The 25,146-nt window shown below is 45.4% G+C and overlaps 1 protein-coding gene across 1 annotated transcript in view; it reads right to left on the bottom strand.

Moving 5' to 3' along the window:
* Positions 1–22,941, bottom strand: part of BMERB1 (bMERB domain containing 1) — a 43,683-nt gene extending 20,742 nt beyond the window's left edge. Inside the window, exon 1 of the mRNA XM_035131057.3 lies at positions 22,608–22,941. Coding sequence (XP_034986948.1) covers positions 22,608–22,713 — 106 coding nt within the window. The 5' untranslated portion in view covers positions 22,714–22,941. The remainder of the gene's footprint in view (positions 1–22,607) is intronic.
* Between the last annotated feature and the right edge of the window lie 2,205 nt (positions 22,942–25,146).

Below are 25,146 nucleotides of genomic sequence, written 5' to 3'. Positions count from 1 at the left end.
GGGTTCTCTTTGTTAATGCTAAAATAAATTCTATAAAGGAAGTCCCCAGCTGTCAGAATACTCTGCCTTGCGGACTGAAGATAATAAACCAAAATATACAACAAAGGGACCCAGGTGGCGCTGTGGGTTAAACCACTGAGCCTAGGGCTTGCTGATCAGAAGGTCGGCAGTTTGAATCCCTGTGATGGGGTGAGCTCCCATTGCTTGGTCCCAGCTCCTGCCAACCTAGCAGTTTGAAAGCACGTTAAAGTGCAAGTAGATAAATAGGTACCACTCCGGCGGGAAGGTAAACAGCGTTTCCGTGTGCTGCTCTGGTTCGCCAGAAGCAGCTTTGTCATGCTGGCCACATGACCTGGAAGCTGTACGCCGGCTCCCTCGGCCAATAATGCGAGATGAGCGCGCAACCCCAGAGTCGGTCACGACTGGACCTAATGGTCAGGGGTTCCTTTACCTTTAATGTATTGTAACGTAAGCTTTCATAGACTCAAGCCTATTTTGACAGATGCATGGAATTAAATATTAGTTGGCAGGTATATAAAGTAGAAAATTGTAAGGTGAAAGTAGAATGGCAATGATAGGCAAACATTACAGTCAGTAATAATTAGAACTGAGAGGTTGTCACACCCCAAACCTTCTTGGTAAACCTTCCTCACTTCTATGCTTTCCTGAAAACCTGATGACATTTTATCTCACCACAGTCTGGGACTTTCAGAGTGATTTTGCAAGCAGACTGCATTTGGATTCCCCAGGAAACTGCCCAAGATAATGAATTGGTGTCTAATGGACCGGAATTAATTCTTCCTCTCAACAAAAAGATCAATGGGGCAGCTGACTTGAATTGGGGCAGCATGAGAGTAGGGGAAAGAGAATCTAAGTTTCTTTCCATTGCAGGTTTTGGAGCGATTGTCGAGGATTGTATTATTGGGAGGAACAGGATAGGTGGCCTGGAAGCCTCTGCTGAAAAACCTCCACAGATGTTGACCCCAAGTGAAATGCATGCACACAAATTCACTCCTTCAGCCCTGAAAATTTTGGTTGGCCCTCATTCTAAGCCACGCGAGGCAAGGTTCAATCAACAGACAGACAGCAGTTTAGAAGGGAGCCATGATTATCCCAGTCAAAGTTTTCTGCCCTGGGATAAAAATATGGAATTTAAGCACAACACAACAATTTAGTGTTCCCCAACTGAATGTGGTCCTCAAGCTTTGGTTCTGGACATGAGCTTCTCAGCTGTGGCCTATAAAAGCATTGATTGATGGTGCTGCTGTTGACGTTTCCAAAATCCCTTTCTGCCTTTCTCATTAAATGGTCCATGTTACCCGCTAACGCTTGCTGCCTCCCTCATGGGGAAATTCTGACACACTAATTATTCCTCGTCTGCTGTGTCTGTCAATTTTTAACAGCTCTATTTTGGCTAAGTGTTTAATCACAGAGTCCAAGATCATCATACTTTACCTCTCTCCCCCTCCCAACCCACCAAAGTGGGAGGGGGGCGAGCTTTTTAGTTTTTCTCATGTGCAACAAATAAATGACTTTGTTCCGGCCTTCAGCAACAAACTGTACCATAATTTCATCTGTTACTTCCTATGATTACATTTCAGAGAGATGAAGGAACCTACTGTACATTTCCTTTAATGCAAGAACTCCAATGCCTCTTTGCATCTCCTTCTAGGTTGTCCTATGCCAGGATTTGCCAAACTTGGATCTCCAGCTGTGGTTGGACTACAACTCCCAACATCCCTAGCTAGCAGGACCAGTGGTCAGAGTGTTGTGTTGTTCAGGTTCTGCTTGCAGGTTTTCCCATAAGGACCTGGTTGGCCACTGCAAGAACAAGATGCTGGAATAGATGGACCTTTGGTCTGATCCAGCAGGCTCTTATGCTTTTACAAGTTCCAGTCCTCAGCATGTTCAGTTTGTCCTGGAAAAGATGCCTGAAAGTCACTGCTATTCAGGTTCTGCAATTAATCCAGAATGCGGCAGCTAGACTGGTGACTGGGAGCGGCCACCAAGACCACATAACACCAGTCCTAAGAGACCTACATTGGCTCCCAGTACGTTTCCGAGCACAATTCAAAGTATTGGTGCTGACCTTTAAAGCCCTATAACAGCCTCGGTCCTGTATACCACCCCCATTGTTCAGCCCGGACACTGAGATCCAGCGCCGAGGGCCTTCTGGCGGTTCCCTCACTGTGAGAAGCAAAGCTAAAGGGAACCACGCAGAGGGCCTTCTCGGTAATGGCACCCACCCTGTGGAACGCCCTTCCATCAGAGGTCAAGGAGATAAACAACTACCTGGCATTTAGAAAACACCTAAAGGCAGCCCTGTTTAGAGAAGTTTTTAATCTGTGATATTTTAATGTATTTTGGTATTTGTTGGAAGCCGCCCAGAATGGTGGGGGAAACCCAGCCAGATGGGTGGGGTATAAATTAATTAATTAATTAATTAATAATAATAATAATAATATTCAGTGTAGACAGACAATTCTGAGATAGTTGTGTTGGTCGGTATCCTGCTGCTTTCTAGGTTCCTAGGTCTGTGCAACATCATCCTTTGCATTTTTTTTTGGTGAGGAAATTGGTAGCCCTGAGAATCAAGCCTTAAGATCATTTACTCTAAATATTCAATAAAATCTATTTCTGCCAGCTTAACTAACAAAATGCCTTTGTAGAAGTCTTCCAAAAGCCTAGTGCACAACGAAGCATGCAAAGTCTCCTTGCTTTCTGTGGTCTTAAGTGCATTCAAATGGGTGCTTTGATTGCAGTAGTGCCATTTTAATCATGACATCTCCCCGGGTCTCAGGTTTCCCATGCTTGATTTAGCTGCTTCCTATTCCTCTTTCAGGACGCAGGCGGCGCTGTGGGGTAAACCACAGAGCCTAGGGCTTGCCGATCAGAAGGTCGGCGGTTCGAATCCCTGTGACGGGGTGAGCTCCTGTTGTTCGGTCCCAGCTCCTGCCAACCTAGCAGTTCAAAAGCATGTCAAAGTGCAAGTAGATAAATAGGAACCGCTACAGCGGGAAGGTAAACGGCGTTTCCATGTGCTACTCTGGTTCGCCAGAAGCGGCTTTGTCATGCTGGCCACATGACCTGGAAGCTGTACGCCGGCTCCCTTGGCCAATAACACGAGATGAGCACCACAACCCCAGAGTCAGTCACGACTGGACCTAATGGTCAGGGGTCCCTTTACCTTTATTCCTCTTTCACAGGAAGGTTGGAAGCAGCCATATGCTGAGTCAATTGGCTTATCCAGTGGCAGTTTTGCAGGGATACAGACAAGGATGTCATAGAATCATAGAGTTGGAAGAGACCACAAGGGCCATCCAGTCCAACCCCCTGCCAAGCAGGAAACACCATCAAAGCATTCTTGACATATGCCTGTCAAGCCTCTGCTTAAAGACCTCCAAAGAAGGAGACTCCACCACACTCCTTGGAAGCAAGTTCCACTGTCGAACAGCTCTTACTGTCAGGAAGTTCTTCCTAATGTTTAGGTGGAATCTTCTTTCTTGTAGTTTGAATCCATTGCTCCGTGTCCGCTTCTCTGGAGCAGCAGAAAACAATCTTTCTCCCTCCTCCATATGACATCCTAAACATACCCAGCTCCCTAAGAGTCTTCCTACCCTGGCCTGGAGATGCCAGGGATCAAACCTGAGACCAGATGCTCTGCCACTGATCCAAACCCCTTCCAGGATCTTCAATCTTCTGTTTTTTATAGCAGCCTGGTTCTCTCTCCCCACCCCCGAAATCCTAGTCTCACAGAACACCCCACCACCCCAATAATTCTCCATCCTCCTCAACCCAGCATTCAAACACAATACAATCACAGGGGAGTCTTTGCAAAAGCGAGCCAACTTCATATCAGCCAGTGGATATTCTCAGCCATCTCTGCAGCAGCTGGATAAATAATTCTAGATGACTGTGTCCAAACCAACAAAGGCCCAAGCAAGGCTGCTATGGAGATTTCTTTTCAAGAGCTGGTGCATGAAACACTCCTAGACAGGCCAGTAATTAAATAGTTTGAGCGGTTGTTGGGGTTTTTTCCACAGAAGCTTGGAAGATGGAGATTAAACACAGGGCTGCTGTCCTTGGATGCATTTGTTTATTTTTAATATTATATTTACAGTCAGACCTTGGTTTAAGTACGCTTCGGTTTGAGTACTTTCAGTTTAAGTACTCCGCGGACCCATCTGGAACGGATTAATCCACTTTCCATTCCATTACTTTCAATGGGAAAGTTCACTTCAGGTTAAGTACGCTTCAGGTTAAGTACGGACTTCCAGAACCAATTGTGTACTTAAACCGAGGTACCACTGTATATCCAAGGATCTCAAGGTGGCTAAATTGGTTCTCCTGGGGCGGTTATAGGAGTTCTCAGTTTCAATGCTGCATGCTCCTGAACAAGTACAGTCATACCTCATGTTGCATCGGCTGCGGGTTGCATTTTTCCAGGTTACGAACGCGGCAGACCTGGAAGTGTTTACTTCCGGGTTTCGCCACGCACGCATGCGCAGATGCGCTCTATCAGGCTTTTGTGCATGCGCAAAAGCGCTGCTCGGGTTGCGGACTTTTCGGGGTGCGAACGGCACCCCGGAACGGATCCGCCACCCGGGTTACCACTGTATCAGGGTGGACATACTGCTACTTTTCCAATCTGCACAGGTCTTAGAACTTCTGTTGTCCTAGAGTGGAAGAAGCACATCTCTCCAGACAGCAATAATGAGGAAACACTGGAGAAGCACCACAGAACAACTAACAAAACAGAATGATGTGTGGATGCTCCATCATTAACATGCTAGCATTGTGTCCAAACCGTTGCAGAATACATTATACATTGAATAAATTGGGGAAGGGACTGACAGGATATGTCTCAGGAAGGAGGAGCCTGAAGCCAAATCTAATGGGTTAACGAAGCTGAAAGTAACAGTAGTCAAATTATAGCAATGCACAATGACTATAGTACCCACATACATTTCACTGTTGGCTTCCTGTCCATTGCACCCACAATCCTTTATTGCTTGTTTCATTGATACCCCACCTTCCCTCCAAGCTCGAAGTGCCACACATGGTTCCCCCTCACGCCACTTAATCCTCATAGCAACTCTGTAAGGTAGGTTAGGGGCTAAGAGACAGCGACTGGTCCAACCAAGGTCATCCAGCAAGCTTCGTGGTCGAAAAGTGATTTGAACCCTGGTCTCACAGGTCCCAAGTCTGAGACTCTCACCACTACACCACACTGGGCCTAGGAGGAAAAGGAAGATTCCCCCCGGTTAGTTTTTCTTGCCCTTCCTATGCTAAGATGAGAGTCAGGAGCCAAACTTGGAGACGAGGCATTTTGTCGATATCCACAAACTGTGTGTTTGCGCAGGAACCACTAATTCCCCACTCAATAAGCCAAGTGCCTTAGGCTAACAAGCAGATATTACAGGCCCTGCTGTGTAGGCAAAATAAAATACAAACTTTGGCAAACAATTCTGCCCACCCTCACACCCTCATCCTCCACCCACCACTGGAATCAACATACCACACGCCTTGCTGAACGTTCCTCTTTAAAGAGTGTTCCTTTTTTAAAAAACAAAAAAATGCTTCCTCTCCTCTTATGAGTCATTAAAATGGGATTAATTAAGACTTCGCTGCCAGTTCTGAAGAGCAATAGCCAGAATGGCTGAGGCACCTCCGGTTGATTTTCTTCAAACACTTTGCCCTCCAAAAGCATTACAAGCAACACATTGACTCCGCTGTTTGCTTTACACGGTTGCCTCTTGCTTGGCAAATGGATTGGTGCTATTTCATAGCTGACTGCTGCCGTCTGAGGTGACTTTATGAAGCATTTAATTGCTCTCCTTTAGTGACAGGTGTTCAGCACTTCCAAACAGGAGCAGCCAGACCCTGCCCTGCCAGGTGAAAATGAGAGAGAAGCTTTGTAACAATGGATGTTTCTCAAAGAGTGGGCTGGGACCAATCAGAGGCTACTTTTTTTTTAGGTGGGCCTCAGCGCCACAGCCTATCGAGTGCCTGGTCACTTGCTTGCCCCTCCCCCTTTTGGTTGGACCAATCCCAGGATCAGCATCTCCTTGCATGATGATTAAAGATGGCCAGGAGGCAGAGAAGTTCAGGGGGAGAAGGGAGGTCTTCCTGCTTTGCGGTGGTGGGTGGTAGGGAAAGGGCCACGGGCCAAATGCAGATGAGGCGCTGAAGGGAATTAGAAGATTAAAGTTTAATATTTCAGTAGCAATAAACGCCTCCAAATCACTTCTCATACAGAATTTGTTTTTGTTTAGTCGTTTAGTCATGTCCGACTCTTCGTGACCCCATGGACCATAGCATGCCAGGCACTCCTGTCTTCCACTGCCTCCCGCAGTTTGGTCAAACTCATGTTCATAGCTTCGAGAACACTGTCCAACCATCTCGTCCTCTGTTGTCTCCTTCTCCTAGTGCCCTCAATCTTTCCCAACATCAGGGTCTTTTCCAGGGAGTCTTCTCTTCTCATGAGGTGGCCAAAGTATTGGAGCCTCAGCTTCACGATCTGTGCTTCCAGTGAGCACTCAGGGCTGATTTCCTTCAGAATGGATAGGTTTGGTCTTCTTGCAGTCCATGGGACTCTCAAGAGTCTCCTCCAGCACCATAATTCAAAAGCATCAATTCTTCGGCGATCAGCCTTCTTTATGGTCCAGCTCTCACTTCCATACATCACTACTGGGAAAACCATAGCTTTAACTATACGGACCTTTGTAGGCAAGGTGATACAGAATTTAGTCTTGAAAAAGGCCTCCTGTTGGCCAGCAAGGTTTACTTTAGTCAAATGGTGGGAGCTCACAAGAACTTCGTTGCCACATAATTAATTAAGGATTTCCACAGAAAGCTCTAAAATCAGCCAGCGGAGCTCTAAAAAGACCGGATCAAAGGAACCAATTAGTACACCTGTTTTACAAGTGAGGAACACCGAGCCCAAAGGATAAGCGATTAGCAAAAGTTCATCCGTTCAAGAGGAACTTTTTCTAAATTATCAGCTATTGGGAGTCAGAGACCCTTGCATGTCTACAGCAAATCACCCCGAGATTGCTCAATAGATCCCAGTTTACCTTCTGCTAGGGGCGGAGGACAGATCCAGTTCATTACACAGGCTGGAAAAACACAGTCCATCCTTCGAAAGCCGCCCTTCTTGAATTTTGCAACGCAGTTCTCCCCAGCCAAGTAATAGGCACCAAAATGCATATTTTGTGTGTGCATACACATCCATGCATCAGTGAAAATAACACACAAAAATGGATTGCACAAGGGAAGATCGCTTTGCAGAATTGTGCAAATTAGGGGAAATGGCATATAAAAATGTGTACAGTTGACAAATTTGTAGCAAAATGGTGGTGATTTTCATGAAGACTTAAACCAAAAAAACCCAGCAAACTGGTGTGGAAATGTGGAGAACTGAACTTAACATTGGAAAAAAGAGAAACCAGCAGAAATTAAGACAGAGTGACAGTCTTCCATCCCAACCTTCTGCTTACCCTGTGCTACCTAGAGGGTGCCTGTCAGTCAGAGTAGACATCACTGAGCCAGATATATCAGTGATCTGACACCTGGTATAAATCTCCTTTGCTATTGTGATTATGACTATGTTCTCACGTTACCTGAGACATGTTCTCACAAATGGTTACTTCAGTACAACAAAATCTTAACACCTCTCCTATTCTTACAGGGGGATGACTCACAAAACCTTGCTTATCACTGCAATGATAGCATGAACAAGTGCATCACTGCCACGGATCCGCTTCCACGAATAAAGGCCTTTTTAAAAATCATGCAAAAATAATTACGTTCATGCTGGGAAGACTCATGCTTCATCCTCCAAAGCGTTTCTGGTTGTTTTCCAGTGCTTCTTCTTTAACATATCTATTTTTGGTTTAAGATGCAAATTGAGGTTGTCATTGAGGTTGTTCATTCATGGTTCTCCAGCCTTCTACAGAGGTATGATTATATTTGCTAATGTGTCGTAAACCTTTTTGAAAGGTTACTTAATTATTGATTTATAAGAGCATTTGTAAACCACCGATTCATTAAAAAAATATTATGGTGGTATACGATAAAGTCATGTGAACGCCATAAAGCTTTTGAATCAAAAAACACCAAGCAAATAACCAACACCGAACTGAATTAATTCTTTAAGAACTCCTGCGTGAAACAGACGCTTTCCAGTAGCCAAAAATCTCTGAATGGTAGGTGCCACTCTGATTTCAAAAGAAACAGTATTCCAAAGTAGGATGGCACATCACCAAATGGTTTAGTTTGTATAGAAGCTAAACACCAGATTGAGCTGGATGTAAGATTTTCCTCCACTGAAGAAAACACACAAACTGGGACACATTAGGCCAGAATGCAAAATTCATGAGGGACGGCGGGAATACTGGCGAGATCAAGAGAGTAGATTCTTGCCCACCTTGTCTTGGAGCTTTTCCTACAAAATCTACAGGGATTCTGCAAGATGTCACACGCAAATACCTTTTCTCCAGAGGGAAAGAATATTGCAGCAGAAAGAGCTCAAAACTAATAAAATGTACGAACTTCCTCCTCCCCGTTATCCTCCCAGTTCATGACATGTGGGCTCCACACTGCCTTGTTTCGTGAGTGGGGGAGCAAGGCCAAAATGTGACTCCCCCTGTTGTGTATTTTATTTCTGTATTACTATTGTATGTATTTGCATTAGGGTAAAGTAACTAACTTTTGGTTCCAGAAGTTACAGCTACTATTGGTTCATTTAAGCTGCTGTATTTGGATCCTCTGTCTTATTGGTTTCCTCCAAAAGGCAGCACTGTGATTGCCTGATGTTGTTCCCTCCAAAATGTATCCCTTTCTAGCTAGTCCCCCGTCCCTATAAATGTAGCTTTCCTCTCCTCAGAGCTCAGTCTTGTTTGCTTTAATAAAGATGTGTTACTAGAGAACTGTCTCCAGCACATTATGTCAAGAGAGCTGAAATCACGAACCCCACGTCACAACACCCCCCTCAGCCTTCACGCTGCCTTCCTGAAACCGGCTAAGTGAGGCGCTGGGCTTTGAGAAGGAGCTGCAAGGCTCTGGCAGAGTCCTAGAGCCCTCCCCCTCATTCCCAGAGCTGGAAAAGCAGTAACCAGGCTTTGGGAAGGAGGAGGGAGGCCTCTAGAATAGAGAGGTTGGTATAGGAACTACTTACAGGGTGATGGAGGATGACGAGGTGATGGAGGCCAGTGCACAGGAACCAGAGCAACAGGACCCATCACCAGATCTAGAGGGGCTCCTGTCTCCCCAAACACGGCAGGTGCCAGGGAAACAGGAGTGGCACTCCAGGAGGGTGAGGCAGGCAAGAGCCCATAGCCCAGCTCCCTAGCTGGCCAGGTGGGGCTCACTAGCTCTGGGAGATGGTGTGTGATTCTTCAGCTGGAGTTGGCTTGGAACAGGTGAGGGTCACCTGCCTTATCAAGCCCAGATGTTGCAATCAGCATGCAAAGTATTAAAAAGGGCAGCAGAGCTGAGATGTTGGGTTCTGCTCATCTGCTGATGTTGATGGATCTCAACTTGGATGCTTGAGGATCTCTGTGGGACTTTGGACTGACTCCGGACTGGGGACTTGACATACTGACTTGCTGCCAGGTAGGCTAGGGGTTAAAAATACCACAGTTTCCATGTTGAAGTACTCTTGTGGCCCACTTGGTATGAAAAGTTGGGACTACCCTGCTATAGCAGGGCCTCCAAGTGTCCCCATTTTCCAGGGACAGTCCCAGATTTACAGAAGCCATCCTGGTTTCCGATTTGATTCCAGAATATCCCTCTTTTCCTTAGTTAGGACGTCCCTATTTTCATCAGAGAAATCTCGAAGAGTATGGAGTTATATGACCCCCTGAGCCAAGGAGATAAGCAACTATACTGCATTTAGAAGACATCTGAAGGCAACCCTGTACAGGGAAGTTTTTAAGTGTTTTTATATATGCTTTTATGTTTGTTGGAAGCTGCCCAGAGTGGCTGAAGCAACTCAGTCAGATGGGCAGGGTATAAATAATAACAGTAAGATGATGATGATGATGATGATGATGATGGAGTAGGACGTCCCTATTTTCATCAAAGAAATGTTGGAGGGTTTGCTTTTGTGGACAGATGTCAGAGACCAGAGCTGGCCCACCCATGAGGTCAGCTGAGGCAGCCACCTTGGGTGAGAACCTCAAGAAGCAGTGCCCCCCCCGGGCACCCCATCCCACTGCCTCCAAGGCTGGTGGAGAGCAGCAGTGACTTTGGGAGAGATCTCGTGATATTCCATGTGCTCCATGAGATCTCGCATGATCTCGCAGGAACCCGCCGCTGTCCTCACTGCTTCATGGGCAGGTAGCGGAGGCATTGGTAAGGGGGGGGCTTTGGTGGTGGGGCAGGGGCGATGAGGCACCTTCCTATTTTGCTTCAGGCAATGAAATGGGACACACCTCCCCAGCGAGGGACAGTCAGACAGGAAAATTCTCTAGGAATTCGGTATCTATTCTTTGCATATATAAATAGAAGCGAGGAGAATTAGAAGTTACCATTAGCTTATTACTCAGTTCAGAGAGATGCCTTATCTTGAAGGGCCAAGAGATTAATTATTAGCGTGATCCTGGTGCTATTGTGTGTCTAGTCTTGTTCCCAGTATGTTACATAGATAAATGGAAACGAAAGACACATGTTATTTGTTGATTATTGGAGGATAGATAGATAGATAGATGATAGATAGATAGATAGATAGATGTTCTTAGTTGACTCATTGTCTGGAATAAATTTTCCCATTGCAGTTCTCTCCCACACACATTTATTCTCTTATTCTACCCAAAGACTCTGCTGAGTTGCCTTGCACAATGCATTTTGTTATGTAGAAACGTTACACTAGTTGTCCCTGTTTAATGCAAACTGGTGGAATTTCTTTCCCTTATCAAATACAATGATGTTTTGGAGGTGGGATGGTGTTTTTTTTTTTTTTAATCAACTTGGCACTTAACAGAGCAACAGGAAAACCATAGCTGAAACTGTAGCAGCCTCAAATGAGCAGGCCACCGGTGGAGGCCCTACCATAGAGGAGACCTCCCAGGCCATGGAGAGCAGCAGAAATGGGGAATGCAGGACCACCCACACCCACACACCACACCACACACCTTTTCTGCTTTCCTCCAAGTGGGAGACAGAGGATGGTGCCAGCAGTAGCAGAAAGAAGGTAGAAACCCATTGGGTAAAACTAGAGCTTAAAGCAGAGTTGGGGAATCTGTAGGACTCCATCTTCCATCAGGCCCCAACCATCATGGCCAATGCTCAGGGGTGATGGGAGTTGTGGTCCAGCAATATCTGAGTGGCCACAGGTTCCCTGCTTTAAAGGGGCAGCATCTCCCTATAAACCAAGTAATATTGTGTTGCTCCAGGTCCCTCATTTGTCTGCTTTCTACCTGCCAAATACTCACACCGAGCCAAGGCCATTGAGACTAGTAGGGTGGACAGCAGGGAGCCTAACAGTAGGTGGCGACAGAGCCAATGACAAGCAGAGCCAATTGATTCTCATTTTTATCCCCATCCTCCTCTCTGTTGAGTTCTACAAGGGCAAAGCTGAGACTTAAGAGGAGGAAGCTGTCACAGGCAATGCCCCGCCCCCTCTGGCTTGGTAATAAATAAGGAGGAAGGGAGGGAAATCTATGAAATCCACAAGCTTCACCCCCTGTCTCTCATCAAATTTAACCAAATCCTGCCACTACCCCTGACCATTAGGTCCAGTCGTGACCGACTCTTGGGTTTGCGGCGCTCATCTCACGTTATTGGCCGAGGGAGCCGGCGTACAGCTTCCAGGTCATGTGGCCAGCATGACAAAGCCGCTTCTGGCGAACCAGAGCAGCACACGGAAACGTCGACCTTCTGATTGGCAAGCCCTAGGCACAGTGGTTTAACCCACAGCGCCACCTGTGTCCTAGCTCTAGCTCTATTCCTCTATAACATTGGAACCAGGAAAGACCATGCATGTCCCAATCCTGTGCATGGATGTAGTAATGGGTTGGATGAATAGTGACTGAATCCTGATAAGATGGAGACCTTACGGATGGGCGGCTCCCAGTTGTGTACCAGCTCTGGATGGAGCTACACTCCCTCTGAAGGAGCAGGCTCATAGTTTAGGAGATGCTCACTGATCCATTGCTGTCACTAGAGTCCCAGGTGACCTCAATGGCTCTGAGCACCCCATTCCCAACTTTGCTTGGTGCATCAGCTACAACCAATCCTAGATAGAGGTAGCCTTGCTATGGCAGTCCATACATTGGAAACCTCATGTTCATCTTACTGTCATGTGCTGAATGTTGGACTACACTTACACCCGGTTTGGAAGTTGTTGATAGTGCAAATGCAGCTGTACTAGTGTGAAAAGATCTGTATTGGCCGCCTATTAGCTACCAAGCAAAGTTCAAAGTTTTGTAGTTGATGTTTAAAGCCCCAAATAGACCACCTCCCTTGGTACAGACCAAGCTGATCTGTATTATCTTCTGAGAAGACATTGGTAGTCATTCCACGACCAGCAGATTGTCACCTGGTGACAATGCAGAATCAGGCCTTCTGAGCAATTGCACCCAATCCTCTGGAATGCCTTCCCTCAGCTAATTCACAAGGTGGAGACAGCAGTGACCTTTAAACACCTCTTTAAAATGTTTACATTTACCTAAGCTTTCCTAGACTCTGAAATGTTTAATTTTTGTTTTGTACATGGCTCATTTTCATTTGAGATATACACTTGTGCTTTCACCCACTTTTGGGCGGTAATTTTATTGAATGTTGTTTATGTTTTTATAGTGGTAGTTGCATTTTTATGGCAAACTGCTGAGTTTTTTAAAACCATTATTAAGCAATCCATTATTTTTGTAAACAAATAAAAATATTTCAGGATCCTCTCCCCTCAACATTTCTACATCCTTCCCTCCAAGTGTTCTGTGATCTCTTTGAGTCTACCCATAGTTTTAGAGAATCACAACCGTACGATATAGCAAATAAGAGGGTTGCCATCTATCTCAAGACATTTTTTTAAAATAAACCCTACACTCATCAGAATACAGTTGCTGCATTTCAGTTTTAGTCTTCTTCTTTGGCGATCACTCGTAGCAGAGTAAGATTGTCTTCCATAAACACGGTTTTAATAGTGAGTCCGTAAGTGACTGTGGAGGCCAATTCTGGATCCACACATCCTTCCACAGTGGGGACATAAGTTTCCAGGCGGGAGCTGATCACAGTGAGGGTTTACCAAGCATGCCTTCCTCTTAGCACGTCACCCCCCCCCCATCCTGAGTTCGAGCATCTTCAAAGCCCATGACACCTTTGGTAAAGGCTGTTCTACAATTGGAGCGCTTGCAGGCCAGTGTTTCCCAGTTGTCAGTGTTTATACTACCTTTTTAAGAGAGAGTCTTTAAACCTCTTTTGTTGACCCACCAGCATTTAGCCTTCCATTTTTAAGTTTGGAATAGAGTAGTTGCTTTGGAAGACGATCATCAGGCATCCGAACATCATGACCAGTCCAACAAAGCTGGTTTTGAAGAATTATTTTTCAACACTGGTTTTAGTGCATAGCATCTTGCAGCTGTGTGAAGCAGATACACCTTAGATCTCCCTTACAAAGCTTGTGAAAAAGACTCCAGGTGTCTTATTCTTTAGTTGCATATGCAGTGTTGGACCAGTCCCGGGGGGGGGGGGGAGAATACACATAAAATCTGCCACACCATACATTTAAGTGCATGGCTTCCCCCAAAGAATCCTGGGAACTGTAGTTTGTAAATGTGCTTGAAATGTCTAGTATAGATGCGACCATTGGGAACCAGAGGAGCAAAAGTGCATATCATCCCAGTTTCTCCAAAGGAAGTTCCACTGCTTTTAAGGGACTTTAATGTCCAGGTGGCGCTGTGGTTAAACCACTGAGCCTAGGGTTTGCTGATCAGAAGGTCGGCGGTTCGAATCCCTGTGATGGGATGAGCTCCCGTTGCTTGGTCCCAGCTCCTGCCAACCTAGCAGTTTGAAAGCACATCAAAATGCAAGTAGATAAATAGGAACCGCTACAGCGGGAAGGTAAATGGCATTCCCATGTGCTGCTCTGGTTTGCCAGAAGCGGCTTTGTCATGCTGGCCACATGACCTGGAAGCTATACACCGGCTCTCTCAGCCAATAATGCGAGATGAGCGCGCAACCCCAGAGTCGGTCACGACTGGACCTAATGGTCAGGGGTCCCTTTACCTTTTTAATGTCCAATAAGCATTCTTAGGATCGATGCTTTAGTTTCCAGTTTTATGATTCAATTATAATTAACCCCTAGTGGTGCAGCAGTAAAACTGCTAGCACATTTGCAAAGCTAAGCAGGGTATGGTTTCAGATTGGATGGGGAACTGTGTGTTGGAATTCATGCATTGCAGAGTGTTGGACTAGATTCTTTCAAAGTGGAGAATGTCTCTCCTTCACATAGCCATAAGGGATCCAGCATTTGAGTCATTGACAGTGTTTGGTACTGCTTCCTGCCTATGAAACCCAGTGTGGTGACTGGTAAAACTTCGTTTCTCCATCGTTAGATAACAAATGAGTCAAAGCTACTGATAAAAGCCAGAGAGATACTCGAGTTTCCGTTCTGCTATCTTAAGTGACTCTTGTGTCGTTGGCAGACCCTGCTATTTTCCATGCATGTTTCCAGTCAAAATATCTTCTCAATTTCATTTATTTAGAAGAATATTTATAAATAGCCAAGTCATTAAAAATATTAGGGCAGTGTGCCATAAGGCCATGGAAACATCATAAAATTATAAAATCATAAAACTCAGAACAAATGACCAACACTGAATCAAATTAATTCTCCGAAAACTCTTGGGGAAACACAAGACGTTTTCAGCAGGCGACGAAATATCAGAATTGCAGGTGCCTGCCAGATTTAATTAGCATTCCAAATTACTGGTGCCACTATGCTAAAAAGCCTTTGCTCACGTAGAAACTAAATGAATATGACTTGGATCCAAGAGTAACATGGAGGCTTTGGGTCATTCTTTAATCTCCTCGAGAATCTACCGTTTCTAAAAAGGGCTAAACTGCTGCCATTTGAATAATTGATCGTTCCTTTCATAGGTTTCAACCAGCCTGCATGCTAAACGTATTCTAGCATGATTGAATTATCTCCCCACCCCCCAGCATTAGGACTCTTTGGGGTGGGGGGAAGCATTCCCATTTAGTTATTACATTGTATTGATTATTACAGTGCCTGGAATCTGCTTGCCATCATCATCATCATCATCACCACCACCACCATCACCACACATAAATTCATAAACTATCTAGCCACCTCTTGCCTTTTCTCTAAACCAACAACTTCAAAGGCTACAACCTTTCCTCAAATGCTCCACCTCCGTCTCAGACTCCAACTTGGCACAACCATGAGGAGATACAGGTAAAGGTAAAGGGACCCCTGACCATTAGGTCCAGTCGTGACCGACTCTGGGGTTGCGGTGCTCATCTCGCGTTATTGGCCGAGGGAGCCGGCGTACAGCTTCCAGGTCATGTGGCCAGCATGACAAAGCCGCTTCTGGCGAACCAGAGCGGCACACGGAAACGCCGATGATGATGATGATGATATATTTATACCCTGCCCACCTGACTGGGTTTTCCCAGCCACTCGGGGCGGCTCCCAACAGAATATTAAAAACATGATAAAACATCAAACATTTACAATTTCCCTAAACAGGGCTGCCTTCAGATGTCTTCTAAAAGTCATATAGTTGTTTATTTCCTTGACATACGTTTCCCCCCTTTCTCATAACCCTAGACCTCATGGACATCCAGTGAATCTGGATGTGTGAAGATGCAGAACAGATAAAAGAAAGTACTCTTTACACGGTTAAAACTTTGGATCCCATTCGCACAAGAACCAGTGGTGGCCACTTGAATGGCTTTCAAAAGAGTTGAACAAGTTCAGGGTGGATCAGTGGCTATGTTCCACCTCTATGGAGGAAGGCAGTAATGCTTCTGAAGGCAGTTGCTGGAAACCACATTGATGGCGAGGAGAGTACTCTTGTGTTCAGGTCCATGCCAACAAACAATGGGGACAACTCCACTATGCCATCACCTCGAAGCATGAAAGGAGATCTTGGTCCTTAGTTTCTGGGGCATTTAACACCAATGACCTCTCTTCTCCAGGATACTAGTGGTTGCTGCTACTACCACTACTTTTCGAGTGTCTTGCACGAGGATCATTCCAGTGGGACAATCCTGTTGTCATTCTGTGTTCAGGTCCTGCTTGCGGGTTTCCCAAAGGTATCTCGTTGGCCACTGTGAGATCAGGATACTGGACTAGATGGGCCACTGGCCTGATCCAGCAAACTCCTTTTATGTTCTTACATAAGAGTAAAGGTATTTGGTATTGATTGATATAAAATGGTCTGACCTCGGAATCTATTAAGGATTGTATCAAGGATCTGGCTGATGCATCTGGAGACACCGACTTCAGGGAAAGGGGGGTGAGATTCTGTTGTGTGGGTGGGAATAATAGGGTAAAAGATTTTGATGATAAGTTTAAATATTTTTGGGTAAGAGGTAGAGAGTAGTAGTTAAATAGTAGTAGTTAAATAGTAATTTTGAAGGGAGAAAGGTTGTTGGTAAAAAAGAAGTTAAAACCTAGAAAAAAGAATGTGATTTTAGATTTGGAAACTGCGAGAGTTATTATAACAACCAGAACTCAAGAAGGGGAAATGGGGAAGTCCGAAATGTTTAGATCAGAAGTTATAGAATTGTGCTATTGTATTTTTATTTTTATTCTTATTTTTGTTTTTGTTTTTGTTTTCTTCTTTCTTATCTATTTTAATTGATATTGAGATGTGAAGAATTTGGGGAAATAAGATTTGTTAAATTGGATTTGTATTTTTCCTTTTTTTGTATTTTTTTCTCGATAAAATCCAATAATTTTTTTTAAAAAAAATAAATACATAAGAGTAAAGGTAAAGGACTCTGAACACAAAGCTAGGACACCTGATTCACTGAGAGCCAGGACACCTGAATAGGTTGGGTGTTGTTTCACAAAATATGTCAACTGTTGGATGTGTGGGTGAGTTCTCCCCCACTCAACCTTTGTCGGATTTATAAAACCATAGAATTGTAGAGTTGGACATGAATTACCAGTATCCACACTGCTTTTGAAACTTTGTAGTCCAACCCACTGCAGAAATTTCAACTAGATCATAGATGACAGGTGACCATCCAACCTCTGCTTAGAAACCTCCAAGGAAAAGGAGAGTCACCACCACTCGGGGCAGTCTGTTCCACTATCAAACAGCTCTTACTGTCAGAAAGTTCTTCCTGATGTTTAGTTGGAATCCCGTTTTTTTTTTATCTTGAAACCATTGGTTCGGGTCCTAGCCTCAAGAGCAGGAGAAAACAAGATTGCTCCATCACAGCCCTTGAGATAGCTCCTCTCGGTCTCTTCTTTTCCAGGCTAAACACACCCAACTCCCTCAACCGTTCCTCATGAGGCTTGGTTTCCAGACCCTTGGACATCAGAGGATTGGACAAATCTATACAGGCTAAGACTATTAGTGGCTGCTAGCCATAATGGCTCGGTTCACTGTCAGAGGCAGTATCTCTCTTTTGCTTCATTCTTTCTGTTACGACTGCAAATTTTAAAAAATGATTTTGTATTTTTTTTAAAAAAAATAAAAACCCTCCAGCCTACCAGTGCTGTGAAAATCATCCCCAGCACTGACAGAGCCGAAAAACGCTAGCAGGCGAGAAATGGCTTCCCCACCTCCCCCAGCCACCAACATAATGTGTAAAAATGCATCAAGTGAGTGAAAACTCCATATGAAAGTGTGAACGAGGGCTGCTATTTATAGAAGCTTGTAAATCAAGGGGTTCTCACTCTGCATCACGGAGATCATCTTCTCTTTTAACTGTGAAGCAATAAATTAGGAACACAGCAAACTGCTTTGTAGCAGGTCAGATCCGCTGTCCATCTCGTTCAGCACAGTCTCTTCCAGGGGTAAAAAAGGGAAACGACCCCCCGCCTCCGAATGTTGTTGGACTCCAATGTCCATCAACCCCAGCCAGCATGAAGGGAGCTGGAGTCCAACAGCACTTGGAGGGCAGTAAGTTCGCTGCCCCTGGTCTGTTCTGATTGGCTGTGGCTCTTCACTTTTCTACTTTATTCTTCTGCCTGGAGATGCCAGGGATTGAACCTAGGGCCTTCTGCAGCATGGCATATTCTCAACCATTGAGCTATGGCCCTTTCCCTAAGTCAGGCCAATGGTCCATGAAGATATTGTCTACACCAGGGGTCAGCAAACTTTTTCAGCTGGAGGCCGGTCCACCATCCCACAGACCATGTGGTGGGCCGGACTATATTTTGGGGAAAAATATGAACGAATTCCTATGCCCCACAAATAACCCAGAGATGCATTTTAAATAAAAGCACACATTCTACTTATGTAAAAACACCAGGCAGGCTCCACAAATAACCCAGAGATGCATTTTAAATGAAAGCACACATTCTACTTATGTAAAAACACCAGGCAGGCCCCACAAATAACCCAGAGATGCATTTTAAATAAAAGGACACATTCTACTCATGTAAAAACACGCTGATTCCTGGACCATCTGCGGGCCGGATTTAGAAGGCGATTGGGCCGGATCCAGCCCCCAGGCCTTAGTTTGCCTACCCATGGACTCTACTCTACACACTGACTGGTGGCAGCTGTCCAGGGTTTCAGGCAAAGTGTCTTTTTTCAGCTCTGTCTGGAGATGCCAGGGTTTGAAACTGGGACCTTCTGCACACAAAGCAGTTGCCCCTGAGCCATGGACCTTTCCCCTGTGGTAAGAATTTACTTCTACACCACTTTGTTTGTTATGCAGGTGAGGAACCACCTTTTAAATAAAGCATGAGAATCCAGGAGGGACCCAGTGTTTATTGTAGCTATTGCAATGGGTCTCTGATTCTTATATCACCCCTAATATGGGAAGCTGCCTTTTATAAAGTCTGGTCATATTGGGCCATATTGTTCAGTATTGTCTACACTGATTGGAAATGGATCTCCAAGGTTTCAGGCAGTGGAGAGCTGCTGCCAGTCAGTGTAGACAAAAAGGAGCTGGGTCCAACTTGGTTTAAGGCAGCTTTCTATGCTCCTATGACTAACAGGCTTATTAAGACATAACACTTAGGAAGTCCCGCAGTCCTTAGTTCACAAAGCTTATCTGCAGTTGTGCCATCCAAATATGGGCTGTAGCCGCTGCTGGTCCGACTCAGGGTAGACCCATTGAAATTAACGGACACAGCTAACTTTTGCCCATCAGTCTCAGTGGGTCTACTCTGGTTGGGATTGAGTTGGGTGCAACCTTATGTTTATACATGGGTGTATCTGTACAGTCCGTGGCAATTCAATTAAAGCTTAAACATATGCAAAATAAGCACAGTCACATTCACAACACCAGTAATGGCTAAGCACACAGTCTGTAGTGGGACAGGAAGCCCTTATCTCTATTCATACCCAAACAAATAGACTCAAACTTACTGATAAGTTGTGATTCACCCAAAAAACATGTGCCTTGCCCAGCAGCGACAGAAAGTTACCAAGAAGAAAAATCACTTCTGGATTCTTAGAACATTTCCAGGAAACTAATCCACTTGCCATAGTGGTCAACACCAAAGCTAACCCCAGTCTTGTCTATTACTTATTTATTTCATAAACCCTATACACCATTCAATTGTAAAACAACAGCAACAAAGCCGTTTACCAAAAAAGGTGTTCTACAGTGTGATCCTATGCATGGCTACTCAGAAATAAATCTCGCTGAAAACTTACTCCCAGGTAAGTTTGTATAGGAATCTCTATATTTAGTATTTCCTGGGAGTAGGAGTGGAATTGTCAATTTTGTTTCTTTCGGTTTCTCTTTTTTTTCATTCCTAAATTCATTTCTCCGCATTTCGATGCAGTCTATGTTTTTGTTTGTTTTTAAATGCTCATAAAAATTCACCAGCATTTCAGTGGGGCTTTCTAATAATGAGCACAATTTTGTTTGCAGTTTTGACTAATGCATACGTTTTTGCAAGCAATTCCCCCCTTGTATGAAGCATTTTTGTATGTTTGCTTCTATATTCATTTTCACCCACACTTTTCCCCCAATAGATGCATTTCAATAGACATTGAAAATCTGAACAAGTGCGGATTTCAAAGGATGGCTGTGCTCCAGTTCTCATATGGATTGGGAAAGTACAAATGGGATGGATTCAGCTTTAAATGTGAACTGAATCAAATTTCTCCCCCATCCCTACTGGGAGTAAGCCAGTGGTGTCTGGTCCATTAGGGCCTTGCCCCCACCAACTTCAGTCTGCCTTCCTTAGAGGACTTTCTCTGCCAATTATTAGATTTGGCTCCACCTACCTGTAGGTCTCACTGCCTTTTGTCCTACCAGTCCTTACGGGCACCAGTCACCACTGGAGTAAGCCCTATTCTGAATAGATGTGCCTAGGATTGCACTGCTAGTCTGGTTCAGCTCTGTTGTGGGAAGCACCAAGCCAACCAGTTCTGAATCAATGCCAACGACTGCAACAAAAACTATCGCTGCAATGGAAGCAGTAGGTGTGGGGGCAGAGTTAGATCAAAATGCTGCTGGCATCTGGAAATTCTTATCAGAGTCTAGGGATGGGGTGCCAAAGACCAAGAGAGGCAGCTGAAACCCAACGATGGGACCAACCAGTTTGAAAAGCTCTTTGGTGTAAGATGTAGGGCAACCTCCTAATAATATACATTGATGCACATCATCAAACTGTAGGGGTGGAAATTATTTTCGTTGCCTATCCCCAAAGGGAAAAGGCCATAACTCAGTATTAGAGCATCTGCTATGAATGCAGAAGGTCCCTGGTTGATCCCTAGCATCTCCAGGTAAGACTGGCTAGGAGAGACTCAAGTCTGCAACCCTGGCAAGTCGCTGCCAGTGAATGTAGACAATACACAGCTAGATGAACCAACGGGTCTGAGTGGGCATAAGGTAGCTTAGTGTGTCCTGCGAGGCTGCCACACCCAGAAAGCTTCTCAGTAAGATCAGTTCTACACTTTCAGGAGAAACCTGAAGGCATTTTATATCCCAGGAGTCCAGGACTTTGAGTGATTTTTGCAATGAATTCTGGGGGCATCTTGATTTCCCAGGAAAGTTTCAGAGGGAACAAATTGGTGCATAATCAACTGAATTTAATTCTTCCTCCCAATGAAAAGGTTAACAGCTGCTGTCTTTGGGGCAGTTGACTTGAAGGGGGGGATCCAAGCTTCTTTCCATTGGAGGTTTTGGAGTGTGGGTGATTATTAATGATTGTAAGAAGCAAGAAGGCTTGAACCGACAACAGATTTGGCACACCAGAGCCTTTGTTAAGTTAGCCCGTTCAGCATGTCTGAAACGCCATTGACAAGGGACCATCCTCCCCCTCGCTCCCATAAGACATCATCCATGGGGCAAAACAAAGTGCATAGATGTCCCTCTTGCCCTTCTCCTATGACTTAAACATACTGTACTGATGCTGGCAGTTTTCTTTAAAATAAAAATAAAAATCCACATGCTTTTGTGATGCCATTTGAGAAAGAGATAACAAAGGAAAAGTCTGCCTCTGAGATGCTTCCACAAACCTGCCTCTCGACCCCCTTCTCTAACAGCAAAGCACTTTGCCAGGGTTTGTCTGGTTTCGGGATTGGGGGTTGGTTTTTTTTTGTTTTTTGCAAAGACATAATAAAGTGTACGGTTAACTTGAGTTATAAGGAGTGGAGTGGAGGGAGACCTCCAGAAGATCCCCTTTTCTTCTGTCCCTCTCCCTGGTTTATTTTCTCCCACTAAGGGGTAATAAGAGAGAAACCTTTTTCTCGGAGATCTCTCCTCCTCACAGCCTCAAAAAGCATCACCAGAAAAGCACTAGAGAACATCCTTGCCAAATATAGGCACAACTCCCTTTTGTTCCTAGGAAGCAATTGCTCAGTTGCACGCCTGCTTGGTGATACTAGAACAGAGGGAGGGTGTGTGTGTGTGTGTGTGTGTGTGTGTGTGTGAGAGAGAGAGAGAGAGAGAGAGAGAGAGAGAGAGAGAGAGAGAGAGAGAGTGTATGTGTGTGTGTGTGTGTGACAGACAGACTGAAGGCCATTTGGGGAAGGGCTGTTACTCGGTGCTTAGCATGCAGAAGGTCCCAGGTTTGAATCCTGGCATCTCCCAGTAGAGCTTGGAAAGAAACCTCTCTGAAACCCTGGATAGCCACTGCAGTTCTGTGCAAATAATATTGAGCCAGAGAGGGATCAATGTCTTGACCCAGGATAAACAGTGTTGTTCTGCTTTGGGGAAGGGACACAGCTCAGTGAGAGCACCTGCTTTTCATGCAGAAGGTCCCAAGTTCTATCCTTGGCATTGGGACTAGAGAAGACCCCTTGCCTGAAGCCCTGGGGATTTTCTGCTACCAGCCAGTGCAGGCAACACTGAGCCAGATGGACCTATGTTCGACTGGGCAAAAGCAGCTCCTCACATTGTTGTTAGCTGCCCAGCTCCCTAGCTTATCCTATCCGATGCAGAAACCGGGGGAGCCCAGACCACGAAGCCCGCATGGGGAGGTGGGAAGTACTTACTTCTCCCTAGCCCCTCGGCTCGCCATGCCGTCTCCTCCACCGCCCCATAGCGTCTCAGAGGCTTCTCTGCTTCCATGCTGGCCGAGATGGATCTCTTTAACTCCATGCCGGAGCGCTTTTCTGCCTGGGCCCTGTTCCCTCGGCTGCTCGGGGGGCTCCCCCTCCTCCTAGCAGACCATCCCAGCCGGAGGAAGGGGGTTGAAGGAAAGGGAGACGCAGAGGGACTTCGGGAGCTGCTCGGTGCGCGTTTCTCGGCTTGTTTGCTTCCAACGCCGGGGCTGGCCAGCCTCGCTGAGCTCACTGCATCTCCCTGCCTCGCGCTGGTACCCAGACAGGAGGAGGGGAGGGGAGGGATGCAGCGCGCATGCTCAGTGCGAAGATGCTCGTGAAAGGAAGCGCCCGAGGGAACGCAGGGGAGGGGAGGGGGAAGCAGGCAAACAATGAGGGCAAATATGCCGTAGTGGGGATGGAGGGTATGTAGCTATACATATTGACTGAGTATGGGAACATGCTAATCGGTGCCCACTCATAGCAGGGGGTCAGAGGGAGATGCAGTCCTTGGATAACCTTTTCTGAGTCTCTGTGCTATCTGTGTGTGTTCGGGCGTGGGGTAGGGAGGAAGAGGCAACAACACAGCAGCAGGAGCACCCCCCAAAAATCCCCAACCCTAAGAGCAGAGGTGCCAACAACAGGGCAAGACTTTGGGGCAGATGGGGCAGAAGAAGTTAAAAAGTCCAAGGCCCTACTCAGGAGAGTTTATTTGTTTGATAAGGATATTTGCAAACCACCAACTCATGAGAGAGTTCTGGTGGTTTGCAAATTATTTTATTGTGCATTGCATATGTCTATATCTCTGAATCTCTATAGATATAAATAATAAATATTGATATAATGGGGGTCTATAATAAAATCATGAAAATATCATAAACTCATAAAGTGCAGAAGAAAGAACCAATGCTGAATTAAATTAATTTTCTAAACAAATAAAATAAAATACTTGGTGAAACAAAAACATTTTGAGGAGGTGACAGAATAACAGGATTGTAGGTGCCTGCCTGATTTAACGGAGAATAGTGCCCCAAAGTATTGATACCCTTACACTAAAACCCTTGCTATGTGTAGAAACTATATCAATATGAAAGAAGAGTGGGGCAGTGAGGGGAGATTCAGATTCTCCAGAAGAGGGCAGTGATCTGGCCAGGATATGAGAGCTTTCCCTGACCCCTGCCTTCTGCCCCAGCCAGCATGGGCAATGGGTTTGCAGAGATGGCAGTAGCTGTGCCATTTTGCCACCACTGTCCATCCAGGGTTTGAATTGCTCTGTCAGATGTGATGACACACTGGGAAACTTAGACATTCTTTCAGAAAATTAGGTGGGTCAGAGGAAGTTAGGAAGAGGCCAAATTTTCAGTTAGGATAGGAAACAGCAAACCCACTGATTGCTTTGTCAATGCAATTAAAATGCAATTATCAATGCATATTGTTTTCTGAGTACCACCATCACAGTGCAGTTCAGTTGGTTGGAACATGGTGCTGATAATGCCAAGGTTGCAGGTTCGATCCCCATATGGGACAGCTGCATAGTCTTGCATTGCAGGGGGTTGGACTAGAATGATCCTCAGAGTCCCTTCCAACTCTAAAATTCTATTATTCTGGAATTAGTTGGCTACACCCATCAATGGTTCTAGCTCCACCTGCTGTTGGTCTCCCTTCCTTCCACCTTACCAGCCTCAAAGGGCACCTGCCACCTCTGTTTATTCGTGAGATTTTCATCGCAGGCAGCAAGAATACCAAGGTTGGGTCATGCCTTTCCACCTTGCCTGATCTTCCATTTGGTCTGGACACGGCAGAGTTTCCCTTGGGCTATTTTAAAGGACAGCAGATGCAAGAGTAACTTACAGACTGTTGTTGTGCATCCACAACAAGAAAGGCCAGACAGTGCTATGAGTCAGGAGCTTAAGCAGCAGGTGGTGGTGCCGTTTTTACTGCTAATTTGGGGGTGATGACTGTGTGGAGATGTTGTTGGGGGTGGGCTGAACTGATTCACTGGAAGCAGTGCAGGAGTGGGAGGAAGCCGAGGCACCCATATGGGTTATGGTGGAGGAAGAGGTGGTGAATACAGCTCAAAAGACGGCAGCGGCCCACCCTCTAAAATACTAGTAGTAATAATCCAGATATGACGGCGAGAAATGGCTTTTCTCTCCCTTTAATTGTGAATGCTGGAGGTGGGTGCCAACAGAAATGGAGCTCCAATGGACCTGTTGTGCAGCAAGGAATAAATTTTAGAATGCTTGGGTAAAGAGAGAGGGCTGTGGCAGAAGTTCCCAGGTTCAATTTCCAGTATCTCCAGATAGGATGTGGGAGACATGGCTGGAGAGCTGCTGCTGCCAGTCAGTGTAGACAATACGGAGTTAAGATGGGTCACAGGCTTCACTCGGTATAAGGCAGCTTTGTACATGCCTAGGTTTCACAGAAGGACAAAAGAAATCTGAAACAAGCCTCAAACCTAAGGGGGCACCCCCACCCACCCAAGAAAACA

Source organism: Zootoca vivipara, chromosome 13 (genome assembly GCF_965207765.1).
Source record: "Zootoca vivipara chromosome 13, rZooViv2.hap1.1, whole genome shotgun sequence".
Taxonomy (NCBI): Eukaryota; Metazoa; Chordata; class Lepidosauria; order Squamata; family Lacertidae; genus Zootoca; species Zootoca vivipara.
The sequence above is the reverse complement of the archived record's forward strand: the minus strand, read 5'-3'. Positions and strand labels throughout refer to the sequence as shown.